Source organism: Oncorhynchus masou, chromosome 17, assembly GCF_036934945.1.
Source record: "Oncorhynchus masou masou isolate Uvic2021 chromosome 17, UVic_Omas_1.1, whole genome shotgun sequence".
Taxonomy (NCBI): Eukaryota; Metazoa; Chordata; class Actinopteri; order Salmoniformes; family Salmonidae; genus Oncorhynchus; species Oncorhynchus masou.
Window position 1 is genome coordinate 9818888 of NC_088228.1, and position 25000 is coordinate 9843887.

General features: G+C 42.8%; 1 protein-coding gene across 1 annotated transcript in view; it reads left to right on the forward strand.

The window, feature by feature from the left end:
• Positions 1-25000, forward strand: part of LOC135558099 (low-density lipoprotein receptor-related protein 8-like) — a 148476-nt gene that overhangs the window by 99090 nt on the left and 24386 nt on the right. The window contains exons 6-10 of the mRNA XM_064991847.1: positions 1933-2055; positions 3225-3347; positions 11498-11617; positions 21606-21731; positions 24803-24974. Coding sequence (XP_064847919.1) covers positions 1933-2055; positions 3225-3347; positions 11498-11617; positions 21606-21731; positions 24803-24974 — 664 coding nt within the window. The remainder of the gene's footprint in view (positions 1-1932; positions 2056-3224; positions 3348-11497; positions 11618-21605; positions 21732-24802; positions 24975-25000) is intronic.

Consider the following 25000-nt stretch of genomic DNA (forward strand, 5'->3'; position numbering starts at 1 on the left):
TACACTAACGTGGTGGTCATGATGCTCTATCCAAAGTGATTGGTAGCATACACTAACGTGGTGGTCATGATGCTCTATCCAAAGTGATTGGTAGGGTACACTAACGTGGTGGTCATGATGCTCTATCCAAAGTGATTGGTAGGGTACACTAACGTGGTGGTCATGATGCTCTATCCAACGTGGTGGTCATGATGCTCTATCCAAAGTGACTGGTAGTGTACACGTATATTACTCACAGGTAACTGACAAAATCAAGAAAAGCCCAACATAAAGCTTCTTAATGGGACATTGGGCCAGAACAGCTTTTATTAAGAGGTCCTTAATACAATATAAAATGCACCTTGGCATAGATTCTACAGGTGTCTGGAACTCTATAGGAGGGATGTGACACCATTCTTCCACAAGAAGATACATCATTTGGTGTTGTTTTTTATGGTGGTGGATCAAACCATTCAGCGACCACTCGTGCCCTGTGGATGGGGGTGTTGTCATCCTATGGGGACATAGCCATGGTAACCAAAATAATGGTCTGCCCAGCATTTTTATACATGACCCTAAGCATGAATGGATGTTAATTGCTTAATTAACACAGGAACCACACCTTTGTGGAAGCACCTGCTTTCAATATACTTTGTATCCCTCATTTGCTCATTTAGTGTTGCCATTATTCTGTCAGTTACCTGTATGTGACCCATTCTTTTGAATAAGTTAAGTTACGAGCTAGTTTAGCTTTACACACACACACACACACACACACACACACACACACACACACACACACACACACACACACACACTGACTGGGAAAAATAGTCACTATCTGACTTTTGGCTCAGCTACACACACTGTTCTCTATCTCCTGATAACACTAAATCATGGCCCCCATGCTTTATATAATAGTGGTTTTTAGTGGTCTCTAGAAGGGAGTTTCATGTCTGGACATGGGAATGAATGGCTACTAGGAGCGGGATACGGCTCCGCAGCGGACTCCATCTTGGGGCAGGATACTGAAGATCATATATCACAGAGCCCACGGGTAACTGCTTCTCCTGCTAGGTACAGCTATTGTCCCACTGTGGATTGTGTGTGTGTGTGTGTGTGTGTGTGTGTGTGTGTGTGTGTGTGTGTGTGTGTGTGTGTGTGTGTGTGTGTGTGTGTGTCCTCAGTTCAGTGCTGATTTCAGTCCTCAGTTCAGTTCTGATTTCAGTCCTCAGTTCAGTCCTCAGTTCAGTTCTGATTTCAGTCCTCAGTTCAGTCCTCAGTTCAGTCCTCAGTTTAGTGCTGATTTCAGTTCTGATTCCAGTCCTCAGTTCAGTTCTGATTTCAGTCCTCAGTTCAGTTCTGATTTCAGTCCTCAGTTCAGTCCTCAGTTCAGTTCTGATTTCAGTCTTCAGTTCAGTTCTGATTTCAGTCTTCAGTTCAGTTCTGATTTCAGTCCTCAGTTCAGTGCTGATTTCAGTCCTCAGTTCAGTGCTGATTTCAGTCCTCAGTTCAGTCCTCAGTTCAGTCCTCAGTTCAGTGCTCAGTTCAGTCCTCAGTTCCGTTATTTAGTGTTTAACGGACTCTTCTTCCTGTAGTCACATTTTTTTCCCAACTCTCTCCCCTTCTTGTGTATGTGTGCGTCTGTGTGTATCTGTGTGTATCCGTGTGTGTATCTGCGTGTATCCGTGTGTACGTCTGTGTGTCTGTGTATCTGTGTGTGTGTCTGTGTGTATCCGTGTGTGCGTCTGTGTGTATCCGTGTGTGCGTCTGTGTGTATCCGTGTGTGCGTCTGTGTGTATCTGTGTGTGTGTGTGTATCCGTGTGTGTGTCTGTGTGTATCCGTGTGTGCGTCTGTGTGTATCCGTGTGTGCGTCTGTGTGTATCTGTGTGTGTGTCTGTGTGTATCCGTGTGTGTGTCTGTGTGTATCCGTGTGTGTGTGTGTGTTACAGCCCTACTGACGTGCAGGCCAGATGAGTTCCAGTGTGGGGATGGCTCCTGTATCCACGGCACCAAGCAGTGTAACAAGGTCCATGACTGTCCTGACCAGAGTGATGAGGCTGGCTGTGTCAACGGTATGTGTAGACCCCTGGGTAGGAGGCTTTGTGTGTGTGTGTGTGTGTGTGTGTGTGTGTGTGTGTGTGTGTGTGTGTGTGTGTGTGTGTGCGTGTGTGCGTGTGTGTGTGTGTGTGTGTGTGGCTGGCTGGCTGGCTGGCTGTATCAACAGTATGTCTGACACTCCGTCTGGCTGTCTGCATGGCTGGTTGGCTTGCTGGCTGGCTCTCTATGTCTAACTGGCTGGCTCGATCTGGCTGGCTGGCTGACTCTCTATGTCTAACTGGCTGGCTGGCTCTATATGTCTGGCTGGCTGGCTCGATCTGGCTGGCTGACTCTCTATGTCTGGCTGGCTGGCTGGCTCTATAAGTCTGACTGGCTGGCTCGATCTGGCTGGCTGGCTGACTCTCTATGTCTGGCTGGCTGGCTGGCTCTATATGTCTGGCTGGCTGGCTCTATATGTCTGGCTGGCTGGCTCTATATGTCTGGCTGGCTGGCTCTATATGTCTGGCTGGCTGGCTGGCTCTATGTCTGTCTTGCTGGCTGGCTCTATATGTCTGGCTGGCTGGCTCTATATAGCTGACTGGCTGGCTCGATATGTCTGGCTGGCTGACTCTCTATGTCTGGCTGGCTGGCTCGATATGTCTGACTGGCTGGCCTGCTGACTCTCTATGTCTGGCTGGCTGGCTCTATATGTCTGGCTGGCTGGCTGGCTCTCTGTCTGTCTGGCTGGCTGGCTCTATATGTCTGGCTGGCTGGCCTGCTGACTCTCTATGTCTGGCTGGCTGGCTCTATATGTCTGGCTGGCTGGCTCTCTATGTCTGGCTGGCTGGCTCTCTATGTCTGTCTGGCTGGCTGGCTCTATATGTCTGGCTGGGTGGCTCTATATGTCTGGCTGGCTGGCTCTATGTCTGTCTTGCTGGCTGGCTCTATATGTCTGGCTGGCTGGCTCTCTATGTCTGGCTGGCTGACTATATAGCTGACTGGCTGTCTGTCCCGTTTTACTGGCTTGGCTGTCTTTGTGTCTGTCTGGCTGGTTGGCCAACTTCCTGATTGGCTCTTTGGCTCTATATGTCTAGCTGACTGGTTGTCTGTCTGTCTGTCTGTACCTGTCTGTCTGCTTGTCTGTGTATGTCTGCCTGGCTAACTGTCTGTAGTAAAATACTTTCCCCATGTCTTCCTGCCACAGCCACTAAGTGTGAGGGTCCCTTGAAGTTCCTGTGTAAGAACGGAGAGTGTATCGACAGCGCCAAGGTGTGTGACAATGTCAAGGACTGCAAGGACCGCTCTGATGAGCCCAAGAAGGAGTGTGGTAAGAACACACACTCGGACACACACACACACTTGCATGATGACACTCACTCTCTCAAGAGCACACACACACACACACACACACACACACACACACACACACACACACACACACACACACACACACACACACTGAGAGGGTTCTCTTCAAATGGACTATGTCCTCTTTCCATGGTTCTTAATGGTCTCACCCCGTGGTGTAACAGAGAACCAGAGTGACCTGTGACCTCCAGGGTCAGCGCTCAGTCAGAGGCACCAGTACCAACCTATTGATTAGATCATAATCTTTATTCTCTTTCTTTACAAAATGGAGGCGGAAAAGCTGTTTCTAGCGTATCTACATGTTTGTGTCGACCTGTGTTTGCCTGAGAAGGAGCCATTTGAGAATTCATCGTTTTAGGGACATGAAAAGGAAAATAGTTTGGCACAAATTATAGAATTGAAAAACCCGTGTGTGTGTGTGTGTGTGTGTGTGTGTGTGTGTGTGTGTATGTGTGTGTGTATGTGTGTGTGTATGTGTGTATGTGTGTATGTGTGTATGTGTGTATGTGTGTATGTGTGTATGTGTGTCTGTGTCTGTGTGTGTGTGTGTGCGTGCGTGCGTAAAATGTGAATGTACAATTAAATGTGTTTTGGTGTCTGCAAGTGAGCATTTACAGCCTCCAGAAAGCTCTCCATATTTTGATGTGTTCCAGACTGAATTTAAAATGGATATCATTTAGATTGTGAAAGTGGAATTATGTTTTTTGATTTTTTTTTTTACAAATGAATTAAAATGTAAAAGTTGAAATGTCTTGAGTAAATAAACAAGTGTTCAACCCCTTTTTATGGCAAGTCTAAATAAGGTCAGTAGAAAAAAAATGGCTTACCAAGTCAAATAAGTTGCACGGACTCACTGTGTGGTGCAATAATAGTGTTTTAAAATGATTTTTGAATGACTACCTCATCTCTGTACCCCACGCATACAATCATCTGTCAGCCTAGCAGTGCATTTCAAACACAGATTCAACCACAAAGACCAGGGAGGTTTTTCAATAAAGCTCTTAGAGATTTACCCAGAAAGACTCACAGCTGTAATCGCTGCCAAAGGTGATTCTAACATGTATTGACTCAGCGGTGTGTATACTTATGTAAATGAGATATTTCTGTATGTTATGTTATGTGTGTGTGTGTGTGTGTGTGTGTGTGTGTGTGTGTGTGTGTGTGTGTGTGTGTGTGTGTGTGTGTGTGTGTGTGTGTGTGTGTGTGTGGCTGGCTGGCTGTGTCAACAGTATGTCTGACACTCCGTCTGGTTGTCTGCATGGCTGGTTGGCTTGCTGGCTGGCTCTCTATGTCTAACTGGCTGGCTCGATCTGGCTGGCTGGCTGGCTCTCTATGTCTAACTGGCTGGCTCGATCTGGCTTGCTGGCTGGCTCTCTATGTCTAACTGGCTGGCTCGATCTGGCTTGCTGGCTGGCTCTCTATGTCTAACTGGCTGGCTCGATCTGGCTGGCTGGCTGGCTCTCTATGTCTAACTGGCTGGCTCGATCTGGCTTGCTGGCTGGCTCTCTATGTCTAACTGGCTGGCTCGATCTGGCTGGCTGGCTGGCTCTCTATGTCTAACTGGCTGGCTCGATCTGGCTTGCTGGCTGGCTCTCTATGTCTAACTGGCTGGCTCGATCTGGCTGGCTGGCTGGCTCTCTATGTCTAACTGGCTGGCTCGATCTGGCTGGCTGGCTGGCTCTCTATGTCTAACTGGCTGGCTCGATCTGGCTGGCTGGCTGGCTCTCTATGTCTAACTGGCTGGCTCGATCTGGCTTGCTGGCTGGCTCTCTATGTCTAACTGGCTGGCTCGATCTGGCTGGCTGGCTGGCTCTCTATGTCTAACTGGCTGGCTCGATCTGGCTTGCTGGCTGGCTCTCTATGTCTAACTGGCTGGCTCGATCTGGCTGGCTGGCTGGCTCTCTATGTCTAACTGGCTGGCTCGATCTGGCTTGCTGGCTGGCTCTCTATGTCTAACTGGCTGGCTCGATCTGGCTGGCTGGCTGGCTCTCTATGTCTAACTGGCTGGCTCGATCTGGCTGGCTGGCTGGCTCTCTATGTCTAACTGGCTGGCTCGATCTGGCTGGCTGGCTGGCTCTCTATGTCTAACTGGCTGGCTCGATCTGGCTTGCTGGCTGGCTCTCTATGTCTAACTGGCTGGCTCGATCTGGCTTGCTGGCTGGCTCTCTATGTCTAACTGGCTGGCTCGATCTGGCTTGCTGGCTGCCTCTCTATGTCTAACTGGCTGGCTCGATCTGGCTGGCTGGCTGACTCTCTATGTCTAACTGGCTGGCTGGCTCTCTATGTCTGACAGGCTCAATATGACTGGCTGGCTGGCTCGATATGTCTGACTGGCTGGCTGACTCTCTATGTCTAACTGGCTGGCTGGCTCGATATGTCTGACTGGCTGGCTTGATATGTCTGACTGGCTGGCTGACTCTCTATGTCTGGCTGGCTGGCTCTATATGTCTGGCTGGCTGGCTCGATATGTCTGACTGGCTGGCTTGATATGTCTGACTGGCTGGCTGACTCTCTATGTCTGGCTGGCTGGCTCTATATGTCTGGCTGGCTGACTCTCTATGTCTGGCTGGCTGGCTCTATATGTCTGGCTGGCTGGCTCGATATGTCTGGCTGGCTGGCTTGATATGTCTGGCTGGCTGGCTGACTCTCTATGTCTGGCTGGCTGACTCTATATGTCTGGCTGGCTGGCTCTATATGTCTGGCTGGCTGGCTCTATATGTCTGGCTGGCTGGCTCTATATATATATATTTTTTTCACCTTTATTTAAACAGGTAGGCTAGTTGAGAACAAGTTCTCATTTGCAACTGCGACCTGGCCAAGATAAAGCATAGCAGTGTGAACAGACAACACAGAGTTACACATGGAGTAAACAATAAACAAGTCAATAACACAGTAGAAAAAAATAAATACATTATGGCCTTTCTCTTGCATCTCAACAATTATGTTTTTTTCTTTGTATTATATTTTACCAGATCTGATGTGTTAATATTCTCCTACATGAACTTCACATTTCCACAAACTTCAAAGTGTTTTCCCTTCAAATGGTATCAAGAATATGCATATCCTTGCTTCAAGTCCTGAGCTACAGGCAGTTAGATTTGGGTATGTAATCAAAAAAGAGGTTGATCCTTATTAACAAATCACATAGGTAGTTGCATGGACTCATTCCGTGTTCAGTAATAGTGGTTAACATTATTTATTTATGACTAACCCATCTGTACACCACACATACAATTGTCTATAAGGTCCCTCAATCGAGTAATGAATTTCAAGCACAAAGATTTACAGATCTCCTGAGTGGTGCAGTGGTCTAAGACACTGCATTTCAGTGCTAGAGGCGTCACTACAGACCCTGGTTCGATTCCAGGCTGTATCGCAACCGGTCGTGATTGGGAGTCCCATAGGGCGGCGCACAATTGGCCGGGGCTAGGTCGTCATTTTAAGTAAGAATTTGTTCTTAACTGACTTGCCTAGTAAAATAAAAAAAATGTAAAGATCAGGCAGGTTTGTCAATGCCATGCAAAGAAGGGCATCGATTGGTAGATGGTTAAAAAACATATTACTAACCTGATTGACAGAGTGAAAATAAGGAAGCCTGTACAGAATTCAAATAGTCAGGATGCATCCTGTTTGCAAGCAAAGCACTCAAGTAATACTGAGAGAAATGTGGCAAAGAAATTAACTTTTTTGTCCTGAATACAAAACATTATGTTTGGGTCAAATCCAACACAACACATCACTGAGTACCACTCTTCATATTTTCAAGCATGGTAGTGGCTGCCTCATGTTATGGGAATGCTTGTCATCGGCAAAGACTAGGGAGGATAAAAATAAACGGAATACAGCTAATCACAGGCAAAATCCTAGAGGAAAACCAGATTCAGTCTGCTTTCCACCAGACACTGGGAAACAAATTTCAGCAGGACACTAACCTAAAACACAAGTACAAATCTACAGTAGAGTTGCTTACCAAGATGACATTGAATGTTCCTGAGTGGCACAGTTACCATTTTGACTTAAATCGGTTTGAAAATCTATGGCAAGACTTGAAAATGGTTGTCTTTCTGAAGGCACTGTATGTGACTGACTGAGAGTGACTGAGTGAGTGACTGAGTGAGTGTGTATGAGAGAGCAAAAATAACACACACACACAGATGTACACAGCTCCATTTATTTTTATTTTACCTTTATTTAACTAGGCAAGTCAGTTAAATAAAAAAAAGTCTTATTTTCAGTGACGGGCCTAGGAACACACACACACACACACACACACACACACACACACACACACACACACACACACACACACACACACACACACACACACACACACACACACACACACACACACAGGGTTAACTGCCTTGTTCAGGAGCAGAACGGCAAATTTTTTAACTTGTCAGATCGGGGATTTGATTTTGCAACCTTTCGGTTACTAGTCCAACGCTCTAACCACGAGGCTACCTGCCACCCCATACATACACATATACTGTAAAACTCACCCACACGGGTGCACACACATTGTGAAAGACACACATACCGTGTGAAAGACACACACACACACACACACACAATCAGATTTGCATGAACACATGCTGTACAGCCTGGGAGGAGACTACAAACCTCCAAAGCCCTGGAGACAGGGTAGCAGGGGACTGGGCCAAAATAAATTGTGCGATGCTGCGAAAAGACAGGAAGATTGGGAGAGGAAGGTGAGGGGAGGGAAGGTAGAAGGGGTAGAGTGAAGGAGGGAGGAGAGAGCATAAGAGAGATCAAGTGCAAAGAGAGCTCCTCTCCTCCCTCTTCTCCCTGTCTCTCTTTCTCTGTCCTTTTTTACCTCTCGATCTCCCGCTCTCTTTCTTTCTCTCCTTCGCTTTCTCTGATTCTCTCTTTCTTTCTCTCCTTCGCTTTCTCTGATTCTCTCTTTCTTTCTCTCCTTCGCTTTCTCTGATTCTCTTTCTTTCTCTCCTTCGCTTTCTTTGTTTCTCTTTCATTCTCTCTCTCTCTGTCTGTCTGTCTCTCTCTCTGTCTCCCTGTCTCTGACTTCGGTCCTCTCTATCTCTCCCCCCCTCTCTCTGACTCTGGTCCTACCCCCCCTCTCTCTGTCTCTCTGACTTCGGTCCTCTCTATCTCTCCCCGCCTCTCTCTGACTCTGGTCCCCCCCCTCTCTCTCTCTCTCTCTCTCTCTCTCTGTCTCTCTGACTTCGGTCCTCTCTATCTCTCGCCCTCTCTCTCTGACTCTGGTTCTCTCTCTCTCTCTCTCTCTCTCTCTCTCTCTCTCTCTCTCTCTGACTCTGGTTCTCCCTCTCTCTCTCTCTCTCTCTCTCTCTCTCTCTCTCTCTCTCTCTCTGTCTCTCTGTCTTCGGTCCTCTCTATCTCTCCCTCTCTCTCTCTCTCTCTCTCTCTGTCTCTCTGACTTCGGTCCTCTCTCTCTCCCCCTCTCTCTCTCTCTCTCTCTCTCTCTCTCTCTCTCTCTCTCTCTCTCTCTGTCTCTCTGACTTCGGTCCTCTCTCTCTCTCCCCCTCTCTCTCTGACTCTGGTTCTCCCCCTCTCTCTCTCTCTCTCTCTCTGTCTCTCTGACTTCGGTCCTCTCTATCTCTCCCCTCTCTCTCTGACTCTGGTTCTCCCCCCCCCCTCTCTCTCTCTCTCTCTGTCTCCGGTCCTCTCATCATCAGCCTTGATACCTAGCTCATCCCTCTGCTCGCTCAACCCTTCACTCACAGGATGTTCCCCTTAGAACAGCAGAGACTGGCAAACACACATGTACAGGTGTAGGATCTTAATTTGACATGTATTGTCACAGCAAAAATAATCCTGCAGGTTTTGAACTTTTAGTCTATAGTGTTGCTTGATAGGTGGTTAGACTATAAGCTGGTAAAAATGAGGATACATGAAAGTGGCAGCAAGTAGTCTAACGGTTAAGAGCTTTTGGCCAAAAGATTTCTGGTTCAAATCGTTGAACTGACTAGGTGAAAAATCTATGTACCCTTGAGCAAGGCACATAACCCTAGTTGCTCCTGTAAGTCGCTCTGGTTAAGAGTGTCTGCTAAAGTTCTCAGCAACAGAGTGATCAAATTAAGATCCTACATCTGTATACGTGTACACTTTTATACGCTCAGTGCACATACACACACCTGCACAAAAACACACACACACACACACATACAGAGACACACACACCTGCACAACAACACACACACATACAGAGACACACACACCTGCACAACAAAACACACACACACATACAGAGACACACACATACACACACCTGCACAACAACACACACATACAGAGACACACACATACACACACCTGCACAACAACACACTCACATACAGAGACATACACACACCTGCACAACAACACACACACATACATACAGAGACACACACATACACACACCTGCACAACAACACACACACATACAGAGACACACACATTGTAAACCACACATGCACACAACAACACACACGTGCTGTTAACCACACCATTCGATAAACCACAGAAACACATCCTTTCTGTTACACACACACACACACACACACACACACACACACTGTCCCTGACACAAACACACACACACACACACACACACACTGTCCCTGACACAAACACACACACACACACACACACACACACACAGTGACACACGCACACACAGAGAGAGAGAGAGAGATAGAGACATGATGATGGGCCCAAATTGACCCGAATGTACTCCCCTCAACCTCACGCTGCAATCATAACAGACTCTATTTCTCGGTTCACTCAGGCGTCTGTTTTCGTGTATTTGATATTTTCCCGTTGGAAATGAAGTCCTATTACCACCAGTGTTGATGGAATGTTGTATCATTATTCAGCCAGCGTTGTCATCTGAACAGACAGATGCTTTGCTGCTTTTATCCCCTGGACGAGCTTATGAGGAGCAGCGATGCATTGGAGGTTGAAAAGACAGAGGGAGAGGGGGCGTGGAGGGAGAGGGGGCGTGGAGGGAGAGGGGGCGTGGAGGGAGAGGGGGCGTGGAGGGAGAGGGGGCGTGGAGGGAGAGGGGGCGTGGAGGGAGAGGGGGCGTGGAGGGAGATGGGGCGGGGGAGAGGGCATGGAGGGAGAGGGGGATGGGGCGGGGGAGAGGGGGATGGGGCGGGGGAGAGGGGGATGGGGCGGGGGAGAGGGCGTGGAGGGAGAGGGGGATGAGGCAGGGGAGGAGGGAAGAGGGATGGAGTGAGGAAAAAGGGGGGAAGAAAGTGTGTGTGTGTCTCAGGAAAGCCTCTCGAGGGTACTTGAGTGTGAAAACTGTAAAGGCTTTTCAAACCAGTTCTCATGTATAGAGAGCCATCATTTAGAGGTCACCTCTCAAATCCCCTGTGAAAATGATCACCCACACGCTCACACAGACTACTGTAGGTGAACACTGGCCTACTGGAATACTCAAATAGATTGTGATGTATCCTTCCTTCAGCCCTTGCGGTAGGCTGTTATTCACTGATCTATCGTGATTGGTGGAAAGCATTATTCAACCTCCATCGATTCTCTGTTTGTTGATTATTTCAAGGAAGTGGGAATATATCTTCAGTGTGTTCAATCTAAATTCACTTTCTCCTTTTTCATTCACTCGCTTCCTTCACTAGCTCAGTCCCACTTCAAAACCGTGACTAACATGTGAGCGGAATTGAGTGACAGTCATTTGACTGATCACCCTATCAAATGACTGTCACTCAATTCCGCTCACATGTTAGTTAAAAAGGAGAAAGTGAAGAGGAGAGGAGAAAGCCTGGTGATGTGGAGAATCAGAGCTGGTGAGAAGCCTCTGAATGTTGACTCACTCAGGACTGGATGGGGATTCCATAGAATGGAACTGAGCAAGTGGGGTGATGGACAGAACAGAAAATTAGAAATGGAATTGGGCCCCTCTGTCAGTTAATATTATGGTCGTGTTCATTTCGACACTCAATGGAAAACGTTTTCAAACATTTTGCTTTTGTAAAATTGAAAATGGGAATTTCTTATTGGACAAGGCAAGGTAGTCCCTCCCTGTTTCAGCCCGTTTTCTTCCCGAATGAGCACGACCCAGCTGCTAAGAGACCTAGTCACTATCTCTCACCTCTCTCCCAGGGCTCAACGAGTGCTCACTCAACAACGGCGGCTGTTCTCACATCTGCCTGGATCGACCAATCGGCTACGAGTGCCAGTGTCCCACCGGGTACCAGCTACTGGACAAGAGGACGTGTGGAGGTGAATATTGGGAACACACACAGGCTAGACACACACACAGTACAGTGTAGACACACACTCGCACAGAAGTAGTACACAATACTCTCTCTCTCTCATACATACATACATACATACATACATACACACATAGTACATACATAGTACGTACATATACATACATACATACATACATACATACATACATACATACATACATACATACATACATACGTACATATACATACATACGTACATATACATACATAGTACGTACATATACATACATACGTACATATACATACATACATATACATACATACATACATATACATACATAGTACATACATAATACATACATACAGTACATACAGTACATACAATACATACATACATACAGTACATACATCAATCACCAAGGAATGTGGCAACGTCAAGCACTGCAAGGACCGCTCTGAGGAGCCCAAGATGGAGTGTGATAAGAACACACACACACACACACACACACACACACACACACACACACACACACACACACACACACACACACACACACACACACACACACACACACACACACACACACAGTAAGTAGTATAGTATACACACACACACACACAGTAAGTAGTATAGTATACACACACACACAAAGTAAGTAGTACAGTATACACACACACACAAAGTAAGTAGTACAGTATACACACAAAGTAAGTAGTACTGTAGACACACACACACAAAGTAAGTAGTACAGTATACACACAAAGTGAGTAGTACAGTATACACACAAAGTGAGTAGTACAGTATACACACATAGTAAGTAGTACAGTATACACACATAGTAAGTAGTACAGTTTACACACACACAAAGTAAGTAGTACAGTATACACACACACACAAAGTAAGTAGTACAGTATACACACATAGTAAGTAGTACAGTATACACACACACAAAGTAAGTAGTACAGTATACACACAAAGTAAGTAGTACAGTATACACACATAGTAAGTAGTACAGTATACACACACACAAAGTAAGTAATACAGTATACACACACACAAAGTAAGTAGTACAGTATACACACACACAAAGTAAGTAGTACAGTATACACACACACAAAGTAAGTAGTACAGTATACACACACACAAAGTAAGTAGTACAGTATACACACACAAATTAAGTAGTACAGTATACACACATAGTAAGTAGTACAGTATACACACATAGTAAGTAGTACAGTATACACACACACACACAAAGTAAGTAGTACAGTATACACACAAAGTGAGTAGTACAGTATACACACATAGTAAGTAGTACAGTATACACACACACAAAGTAAGTAATACAGTATACACACACACAAAGTAAGTAGTACAGTATACACACACACAAAGTAAGTAGTACAGTATACACACACACAAAGTAAGTAGTACAGTATACACACACACAAAGTAAGTAGTACAGTATACACACATAGTAAGTAGTACAGTATACACACATAGTAAGTAGTACAGTATACACACACACACACAAAGTAAGTAGTACAGTATACACACAAAGTGAGTAGTACAGTATACACACATAGTAAGTAGTACAGTATACACACAAAGTGAGTAGTACAGTATACACACAAAGTGAGTAGTACAGTATACACACATAGTAAGTAGTACAGTTTACACACACACAAAGTAAGTAGTACAGTATACACACACACACAAAGTAAGTAGTACAGTATACACACATAGTAAGTAGTACAGTATACACACACACAAAGTAAGTAGTACAGTATACACACACACAAAGTAAGTAGTACAGTATACACACAAAGTAAGTAATACAGTATACACACACATAAAGTAAGTAGTACAGTATACACACACACACAAAGTAGTACAGTATACACACACACAAAGTAAGTAGTACAGTATACACACACAAAGTAAGTAGTACAGTATACACACATAGTAAGTAGTACAGTATACACACATTGTAAGTAGTACAGTATACACACACACACACAAAGTAAGTAGTACAGTATACACACAAAGTAAGTAGTACAGTATACACACATAGTAAGTAGTACAGTATACACACACAAAGTAAGTAGTACAGTATACACACACACACACACAAAGTAAGTAGTACAGTATACACACAAAGTGAGTAGTACAGTATACACACAAAGTGAGTAGTACAGTATACACACATAGTGAGTAGTACAGTATACACACATAGTGAGTAGTACAGTATACACACATAGTAAGTAGTACAGTATACACACAAAGTGAGTAGTACAGTATACACACAAAGTAAGTAGTACAGTATACACACATAGTAAGTAGTACAGTATACACACATAGTAAGTAGTACAGTATACACACATAGTAAGTAGTACAGTATACTCACAAAGTAAGTAGTACAGTATACACACAAAGTAAGTAGTACAGTATACACACAAAGTAAGTAGTACAGTATACACACATAGTAAGTAGTACAGTATACACACAAAGTGAGTAGTACAGTATACACACAAAGTAAGAAGTACAGTATACACACATAGTAAGTAGTACAGTATACACACAAAGTAAGTAGTACAGTATACACACAAAGTGAGTAGTACAGTATACACACAAAGTGAGTAGTACAGTATACACACATAGTGAGTAGTACAGTATACACACATAGTGAGTAGTACAGTATACACATAAAGTGAGTAGTACAGTATACACACATAGTAAGTAGTACAGTATACACACAAAGTGAGTAGTACAGTATACACGCAAAGTAAGTAGTACAGTATACACACATAGTAAGTAGTACAGTATACACACATAGTAAGTAGTACAGTATACACACATAGTAAGTAGTACAGTATACACACAAAGTAAGTAGTACAGTATACACACAAAGTAAGTAGTACAGTATACACACAAAGTAAGTAGTACAGTATACACACATAGTAAGTAGTACAGTATACACACAAAGTGAGTAGTACAGTATACACAAAGTGAGTAGTACAGTATACACACATAGTAAGTAGTACAGTATACACACATAGTAAGTAGTACAGTATACACACAAAGTGAGTAGTACAGTATACACACAAAGTAAGTAGTACAGTATACACACATAGTAAGTAGTACAGTATACACACATAGTAAGTAGTACAGTATACACACATAGTAAGTAGTACAGTATACTCACAAAGTAAGTAGTACAGTATACACACAAAGTAAGTAGTACAGTATACACACAAAGTAAGTAGTACAGTATACACACATAGTAAGTAGTACAGTATACACACAAAGTGAGTAGTACAGTATACACACAAAGTAAGAAGTACAGTATACACACATAGTAAGTAGTACAGTATACACACAAAGTAAGTAGTACAGTATACACACAAAGTGAGTAGTACAGTATACACACAAAGTGAGTAGTACAGTATACACACATAGTGAGTAGTACAGTATACACACATAGTGAGTAGTACAGTATACACATAAAGTGAGTAGTACAGTATACACACATAGTAAGTAGTACAGTATACACACAAAGTGAGTAGTACAGTATACACGCAAAGTAAGTAGTACAGTATACACACATAGTAAGTAGTACAGTATACACACATAGTAAGTAGTACAGTATACACACATAGTAAGTAGTACAGTAGACACACAAAGTAAGTAGTACAGTATACACACAAAGTAAGTAGTACAGTATACACACAAAGTAAGTAGTACAGTATACACACATAGTAAGTAGTACAGTATACACACAAAGTGAGTAGTACAGTATACACAAAGTGAGTAGTACAGTATACACACATAGTAAGTAGTACAGTATACACACAAAGTGAGTAGTACAGTATACACACAAAGTGAGTAGTACAGTATACACACATAGTAAGTAGTACAGTATACACACAAAGTGAGTAGTACAGTATACACACATAGTAAGTAGTACAGTATACACACAAAGTGAGTAGTACAGTATACACACAAAGTAAGTAGTACAGTATACACACACACAAAGTAAGTAGTACAGTATACACACACACAAAGTAAGTAGTACAGTATACACACACACAAAGTAAGTAGTACAGTATACACACACACAAAGTAAGTAGTACAGTATACACACATAGTAAGTAGTACAGTATACACACATAGTAAGTAGTACAGTATACACACACACACACAAAGTAAGTAGTACAGTATACACACAAAGTGAGTAGTACAGTATACACACATAGTAAGTAGTACAGTATACACACAAAGTGAGTAGTACAGTATACACACAAAGTGAGTAGTACAGTATACACACATAGTAAGTAGTACAGTTTACACACACACAAAGTAAGTAGTACAGTATACACACACACACAAAGTAAGTAGTACAGTATACACACATAGTAAGTAGTACAGTATACACACACACAAAGTAAGTAGTACAGTATACACACACACAAAGTAAGTAGTACAGTATACACACAAAGTAAGTAATACAGTATACACACACATAAAGTAAGTAGTACAGTATACACACACACACAAAGTAAGTAGTACAGTATACACACACACAAAGTAAGTAGTACAGTATACACACACAAAGTAAGTAGTACAGTATACACACATAGTAAGTAGTACAGTATACACACATTGTAAGTAGTACAGTATACACACACACACACAAAGTAAGTAGTACAGTATACACACAAAGTAAGTAGTACAGTATACACACATAGTAAGTAGTACAGTATACACACACAAAGTAAGTAGTACAGTATACACACACACACACACAAAGTAAGTAGTACAGTATACACACAAAGTGAGTAGTACAGTATACACACAAAGTAAGTAGTACAGTATACACACATAGTGAGTAGTACAGTATACACACATAGTAAGTAGTACAGTATACACACATAGTAAGTAGTACAGTATACACACAAAGTGAGTAGTACAGTATACACACAAAGTAAGTAGTACAGTATACACACATAGTAAGTAGTACAGTATACACACATAGTAAGTAGTACAGTATACACACATAGTAAGTAGTACAGTATACTCACAAAGTAAGTAGTACAGTATACACACAAAGTAAGTAGTACAGTATACACACAAAGTAAGTAGTACAGTATACACACATAGTAAGTAGTACAGTATACACACAAAGTGAGTAGTACAGTATACACACAAAGTGAGTAGTACAGTATACACACATAGTACGTAGTACAGTATACACACAAAGTGAGTAGTACAGTATACACACAAAGTAAGAAGTACAGTATACACACATAGTAAGTAGTACAGTATACACACAAAGTAAGTAGTACAGTATACACACAAAGTGAGTAGTACAGTATACACACAAAGTGAGTAGTACAGTATACACACATAGTGAGTAGTACAGTATACACATAAAGTGAGTAGTACAGTATACACACATAGTAAGTAGTACAGTATACACACAAAGTGAGTAGTACAGTATACACGCAAAGTAAGTAGTACAGTATACACACATAGTAAGTAGTACAGTATACACACATAGTAAGTAGTACAGTATACACACATAGTAAGTAGTACAGTATACACACAAAGTAAGTAGTACAGTATACACACAAAGTAAGTAGTACAGTATACACACAAAGTAAGTAGTACAGTATACACACAAAGTAAGTAGTACAGTATACACACAAAGTAAGTAGTACAGTATACACACAAAGTGAGTAGTACAGTATACACAAAGTGAGTAGTACAGTATACACACATAGTAAGTAGTACAGTATACACACAAAGTGAGTAGTACAGTATACACACAAAGTGAGTAGTACAGTATACACACATAGTAAGTAGTACAGTATACACACAAAGTGAGTAGTACAGTATACACACATAGTAAGTAGTACAGTATACACACAAAGTGAGTAGTACAGTATACACACAAAGTAAGTAGTACAGTATACACACATAGTGAGTAGTACAGTATACACACATAGTGAGTAGTACAGTATACACATAAAGTGAGTAGTACAGTATACACACATAGTAAGTAGTACAGTATACACACAAAGTGAGTAGTACAGTATACACGCAAAGTAAGTAGTACAGTATACACACATAGTAAGTAGTACAGTATACACACATAGTAAGTAGTACAGTATACACACAAAGTGAGTAGTACAGTATACACACATAGTAAGTAGTACAGTATACACACATAGTAAGTAGTACAGTATACACACAAAGTAAGTAGTACAGTATACACACATAGTAAGTAGTACAGTATACACACATAGTAAGTAGTACAGTATACACACAAAGTGAGTAGTACAGTATACACACATAGTAAGTAGTACAGTATACACACAAAGTGAGTAGTACAGTATACACACAAAGTGAGTAGTACAGTATACACACATAGTAAGTAGTACAGTATACACACATAGTAAGTAGTACAGTTTACACACACACAAAGTAAGTAGTACAGTATACACACACACACAAGGTAAGTAGTACAGTATACACACATAGTAAGTAGTACAGTATACACACACACAAAGTAAGTAGTACAGTATACACACAAAGTAAGTAGTACAGTATACACACATAGTAAGTAGTACAGTATACACACACACATAGTAAGTAGTACAGTATACACACACACAAAGTAAGTAATACAGTATACACACACACAAAGTAAGTAGGACAGTATACACACACACAAAGTAAGTAGTACAGTATACACACACACAAAGTAAGTAGTACAGTATACACACACACAAAGTAAGTAGTACAGTATACACACATAGTAAGTAGTACAGTATACACACATAGTAAGTAGTACAGTATACACACACACACAAAGTAAGTAGTACAGTATACACACAAAGTGTGTAGTACAGTATACACACATAGTAAGTAGTACAGTATACACACAAAGTGAGTAGTAGAGTATACACACAAAGTGAGTAGTACAGTATACACACATAGTACGTAGTACAGTATACACACATAGTAAGTAGTACAGTTTACACACACACAAAGTAAGTAGTACAGTATACACACACACACAAAGTAAGTAGTACAGTATACACACATAGTAAGTAGTACAGTATACACACACACAAAGTAAGTAGTACAGTATACACACAAAGTAAGTAGTACAGTATACACACAAAGTAAGTAGTACAGTATACACACATAGTAAGTAGTACAGTATACACACATAGTAAGTAGTACAGTATACACACAAAGTGAGTAGTACAGTATACACACAAAGTAAGTTGTACAGTATACACACATAGTAAGTAGTACAGTAGACACACATAGTAAGTAGTACAGTATACACACACACACATAGTAAGTAGTACAGTATACACACATAGTAAGTAGTACAGTATACACACATAGTAAGTAGTACAGTATACACACACACACATAGTAAGTAGTACAGTATACACACACACACATAGTAAGTAGTACAGTATACACACAAAGTAAGTAGTACAGTATACACACATAGTAAGTAGTACAGTATACACACAAAGTGAGTAGTACAGTATACACACAAAGTAAGTAGTACAGTATACACACATAGTAAGTAGTACAGTATACACACATAGTAAGTAGTACAGTATACACACACACACACACAGTAAGTAGTACAGTATACACACACATAGTAAGTAGTACAGTATACATACATAGTAAGTAGTACAGTATACACACATAGTAAGTAGTACAGTATACACACATAGTAAGTAGTACAGTATACACACACATAGTAAGTAGTACAGTATACACACATAGTAAGTAGTACAGTATACACACATAGTAAGTAGTACAGTATACACACATAGTAAGTAGTACAGTATACACACATAGTAAGTAGTACAGTATACACACATAGTAAGTAGTACAGTATACACACATAGTAAGTAGTACAGTATACACACATAGTAAGTAGTACAGTACACACACATAGTAAGTAGTACAGTATACACACACACACACACATAGTAAGTAGTACAGTATACACACATAGTAAGTAGTACAGTATACACACACACACACATAGTAAGTAGTACAGTATACACACATAGTAAGTAGTACAGTATACACACATAGTAAGTAGTACAGTATACACACAGTAAGTAGTACAGTATACACACACATAGTAAGTAGTACAGTATACACACATAGTAAGTAGTACAGTATACACACATAGTAAGTAGTACAGTATACACACACACATAGTAAGTAGTACAGTATACACACAAAGTGAGTAGTACAGTATACACACATAGTAAGTAGTACAGTATACACACATAGTAAGTAGTACAGTATACACACACACATAGTAAGTAGTACAGTATACACACAAAGTAAGTAGTACAGTATACACACAAAGTGAGTAGTACAGTATACACACATAGTAAGTAGTACAGTATACTCACATAGTAAGTAGTACAGTATACACACACACACATAGTAAGTAGTACAGTATACACACTGACCGTCCTTGAGGTTATGTCTCTTTTATGATGACAATTTGTCTTCAAAGTACAGACTGCTGTCTGAGGAGAAACGGGAAGACTGGAACTCACAGAACCGTTCATATGTTCTTCTCTCTGAAATACAGCTTATTGAATTGTAGCTTTTAAGCCACATATTTCATTTTACCAAGAGAAACCAGCTTGGTCCAAGGTGACAAATCTCTTTATCCCCACATTTAATGCACAACTACACACTCTCTCTCTCACACACAGACACACACACACAGACACACACACACACACACACACACACACACACACACACACACACACACACACACACACACACACACACACACACACACACACACACACACACACACACACACACACACACACACACACACACAGACGGATGTACATTTACATATGCCAATGGTTCATTACATTTAGAACATCTGCTAAATACCGCCCTCCCCCCACTGAGCTATTAGTCCAGTTGATTGATACCCCCCCCTCCATTCCTCCTCAGACATTGATGAGTGTGATTGATAACCCCCTTCCATTCCTCCTCAGACATTGATGAGTGTGATTGATACCCCCCCTCCATTCCTCCTCAGACATTGATGAGTGTGATTGATACCCCCCTCCATTCCTCCTCAGACATTGATGAGTGTGATTGATACCCCCCCTCCTCAGACATTGATGAGTGTGATTGATAACCCCCCTCAGACATTGATGAGTGTGATTGATACCCCCCCTCCTCAGACATTGATGAGTGTGATTGATAACCCCCCCTCAGACATTGATGAGTGTGATTGATACCCCCCCTCCTCAGACATTGATGAGTGTGATTGATACCCCCCCTCCTCTATTCCTCCTCAGACATTGATGAGTGTGATTGATAACCCCCCCCTCCATTCCTCCTCAGACATTGATGAGTGTGATTGATACCCCCCCTCCTCAGACATTGATGAGTGTGATTGATACCCCCCCTCCATTCCTCCTCAGACATTGATGAGTGTGATTGATAACCCCCCTCCTCCATTCCTCCTCAGACATTGATGAGTGTGATTGATACCCCCTCAGACATTGATGAGTGTGATTGATACCCCCCCCTCAGACATTGATGAGTGTGATTGATACCCCCCCTCAGACATTGATGAGTGTGATTGATACCCCCCCCTCAGACATTGATGAGTGTGATTGATACCCCCCTCCTCCATTCCTCCTCAGACATTGATGAGTGTGATTGATACCCCCCTCCTCCATTCCTCCTCAGACATTGATGAGTGTGATTGATACCCCCCCTCCTCTATTCCTCCTCAGACATTGATGAGTGTGATTGATACCCCCCCCCCTCTATTCCTCCTCAGACATTGATGAGTGTGATTGATACCCCCCCCCCTCTATTCCTCCTCAGACATTGATGAGTGTGATTGATACCCCCCCTCCTCAGACATTGATGAGTGTGATTGATAACCCCCCCCTCCATTCCTCCTCAGACATTGATGAGTGTGAGAACCCCAACGCCTGCAGCCAGATCTGCATCAACTACAAGGGAGACTTCAAGTGTGAATGTTACCAAGGCTATGAGATGGACCCCGTCACCAAGACCTGTAAAGCAGAAGGTGAGGGAGGGAGGGAGGGAGGGAGGGAGGGGTTGGTTGGAGGAAGGGAGGGAGGGGTTGGTTGGAGGAAGGGAGGGAGGGGTTGGTTGGAGGGAGGGAGGGAGGGGTTGGTTGGAGGGAGGGAGGGAGGGGTTGTTTGGAGGGAGGGAGGGAGGGAGGGGTTGGTTGTTGGGTTGGAGGGAGGGAGGGAGGGAGGGAGGGAGGGAGGGAGGGAGGGAGGGAGGGGTTGGTTGGTTGGTTGGAGGGAGGGAGGGAGGGAGGGAGGGGTTGGTTGGTTGGTTGGAGGGAGGGAGGGAGGGAGGGAGGGAGGGGTTGGTGGGTGGGTGGGAGGGAGGGAGGGAGTGAACACTTCCGTGTTCCTCCTCCAAAACTGTGGTTATGTGTCACGATCGTTGGAATAAATGGACCAAGGCGCAGCGTGCGTAGAGTTTCACATGTTTAATAATTGAAACCAAAACAATACAGAACAAACTAAACGAAACGTGAAGTCAATGCAGTGCTCACAGGCAACGACACAAAAACAAGAGCCCACAACACACACACCAGTGGAGGCTAGTGGGAGGAGCTATAGGAGGACAGGTTCATTGTAATGGCTGGAATGGATTAATGGAACGGTATCAAACACATCAAACATATGGAAACCACATTTATTCTATTCCAGCCATTACAATGAGCCCATCCTCAAATAGCTCCTCCCACCAGCCTCCACTGGCACACAGACACAGACACACAAAGACAGACACACACACACACACACACAATCACCACTGTTTCTTTAGTCAATGAGCCACTAAAGTGTGACTCTCACTCTCCTGCCAATCAGGACAATTCTGTTTAAGACTGTAAACAACGACAAAAAAATCCTCTCTCTCTTCAAGTTTTTTGGGCGTATTTTTCGGAGAAGACGGGGAATTTGAGAAATGTCCCTCTTGGCAGTGTTTACATTTTTTTTTTAAATTCGGGAAATACTTGAAGAGGGACTCACGTCTTTTCAAAATGAATTAGTTGTAATGAGCTAAGCTGCTGTGACACACCTTTTGAGCCTGGAAGGCATGAAGCATAATTAGAATGACACGTTCACAGTCTGAATCAGTTTGTCGCTAAAGCTCGTTAGAAACGTGGTCTAATGGAAAATAACGTACCGTTGTCTTTATCCACTCCTTTAGGTTTTTGAGGTGTGTGTGTGTGTGTGTGTGTGTGTGTGCGTGCGTGCGTGCGTGCGTGTGTGTGTGTGTGCATGTGTGTGTGCGTGCGTGCGTGTGTGTGTGTGTGTGCATGCGTGTGCGTGTGTGTGTGTGTGCGTGCATGCGTGTGTGTGTGCGTGCGTGCGTGTGCGTGCGTGCGTGTCTGCTTGCATATCATATCAGTTCATTCAGAAAGTATTCAGACCTCTTGACTTTTTCCACATTTTGTTACGTTACAGCCTTATTCTAAAATTGATTAAATCATTTTTTTTCTCATCAATCTACACACAATACCCCATAATGACAAAGTAAAAATAGTTTTTTAGAAATGTTTGCAAATGTATTACAAATAAAAAACTGAAAACAGAGACTTCAAAATTGAGCTCAGGTGCATCCTGTTTCCATTGATCATCCTCGAGATGTTTCTACAACTTGATTGGAGTCCACCTGTGGTAAATTAAATAATTTGCAAAGTCACACACCTATCTCTATAAGATCCCCTAGTTGACAGTGCATGTCAGAGCAAAAACCAAGCCATGAGTTCGAAGGAATTGGCCGTAGAGCTCCGAGACAGGATTGGGTCAAGGCACAGATCTGGGGAAGGGTACCAAAAAATGTCTGCAGCATTTTATGTCCCAAAAAACACAGTGGCCTCCATTATTCTTAAATGGAAGAAGTTTGGAACCACCAAGACTCTTCCTGGAACTGACTACAATCTGGGGAGAAGGGCCTTGGTCAAGGAGGGGACCAAAAACCCAATGGTCACTCTAACAGAGCTCCAGAAGTCCTCTGTGGAGATGGGAAAACCTTCCAGAAGGACAACTATCTCGGCTCCAGATAGAATATAGCTGTAGGCACAGATCTAGGATCAGCTTCCCTTACCTTAAAGCTAGAATCCGTAGTGGGTGAAACGTTCAGTTGCGATATAGACAGAAACAAAGACAGATTCTCCTTTCCTAACCTTAACCATTAGGAGTAAAAACACAAACTGACCTTAGATCACCACTTAAAGCAGCTTCACCCTACTCTTGAGCTCCAGTTGAAATAGCAGTTGAGTGGATCCATATCCTTATAGCTCCCTGAGAACAACCAGATACCGGGATACAGCTTTTGACTGAACGCTTCCCCGTTCAAAGTCAATGATCTAGCTGTTTTCACTTTGTTCAAGGTTGTTTAACCTCAGCGGGAATGATCGTATTGGTTTTGTCTTTGTGACTCAGTATTGAGTCACGACCGTGTTATGAGTCAATGAGCTCTGTGGGCGAAGTGAGATACTGCTCGGTGTGTGTGTGTGTGTGTGTGTGTGTGTGTGTGTGTGTGTGTGTAATGCTGTTTGCTGTTGTTACTGATCTATATATTGTGTGAGATAATGAGGTGTGGAAGGTTAATAACGCGTGAACGGACTGATCGATACACTATTCAGCAGTTTGGAATGTTTTAATGAGAGATCATGTCCGTCTTCCTCGTGGTTTTAGGGGAGAACTGTGTTCAGCTAAGTTTAGTTGCATATTATGTCATGCTGAATCATAGGCTGAAATTCAATGGTAGCGGACAGGAGTTTCTGGAATGCAATTTCTCTCAGGTGTGTTGAAGCGGTCAACCACTATATGGCTGACTCACCTTTGTGAAATTGCTTTCAGTGTGTACGAAAAGATGTATGCGTTGTGGACATATTTATTACATGCAAGGCCACATCAGTCCTGTAAATATTTGTTTGAATCCCAACTGTGGTAGATTGTTTACTTGTCGGATGAATGAATTCTGGGCATAAGAATAGAATGTAATTTTCCATTTCCATTTGAGTCATTTAGCAGACGCCGTTATCCAGAGCGACTTACAGTGCATTATGGGTGACATAAGTCGACCTCTCCACTTTCCTTTTCCCAGGGAAGTCTCCCTACCTGCTGTTCACCAACCGTCAGGAGATCCGTGGGGTAGACCCGGTGAAGAGGGACTACCACCAGGTGCTTGCCACCCAGAAGAATGCTGTGGCGCTGGACGTCGACGTGGCTAATAACCGGCTGTTCTGGTGCGACCGCTTCCAACGCAACATCTACAGGTAAGGTTATTTTTCCCGGGAATCTT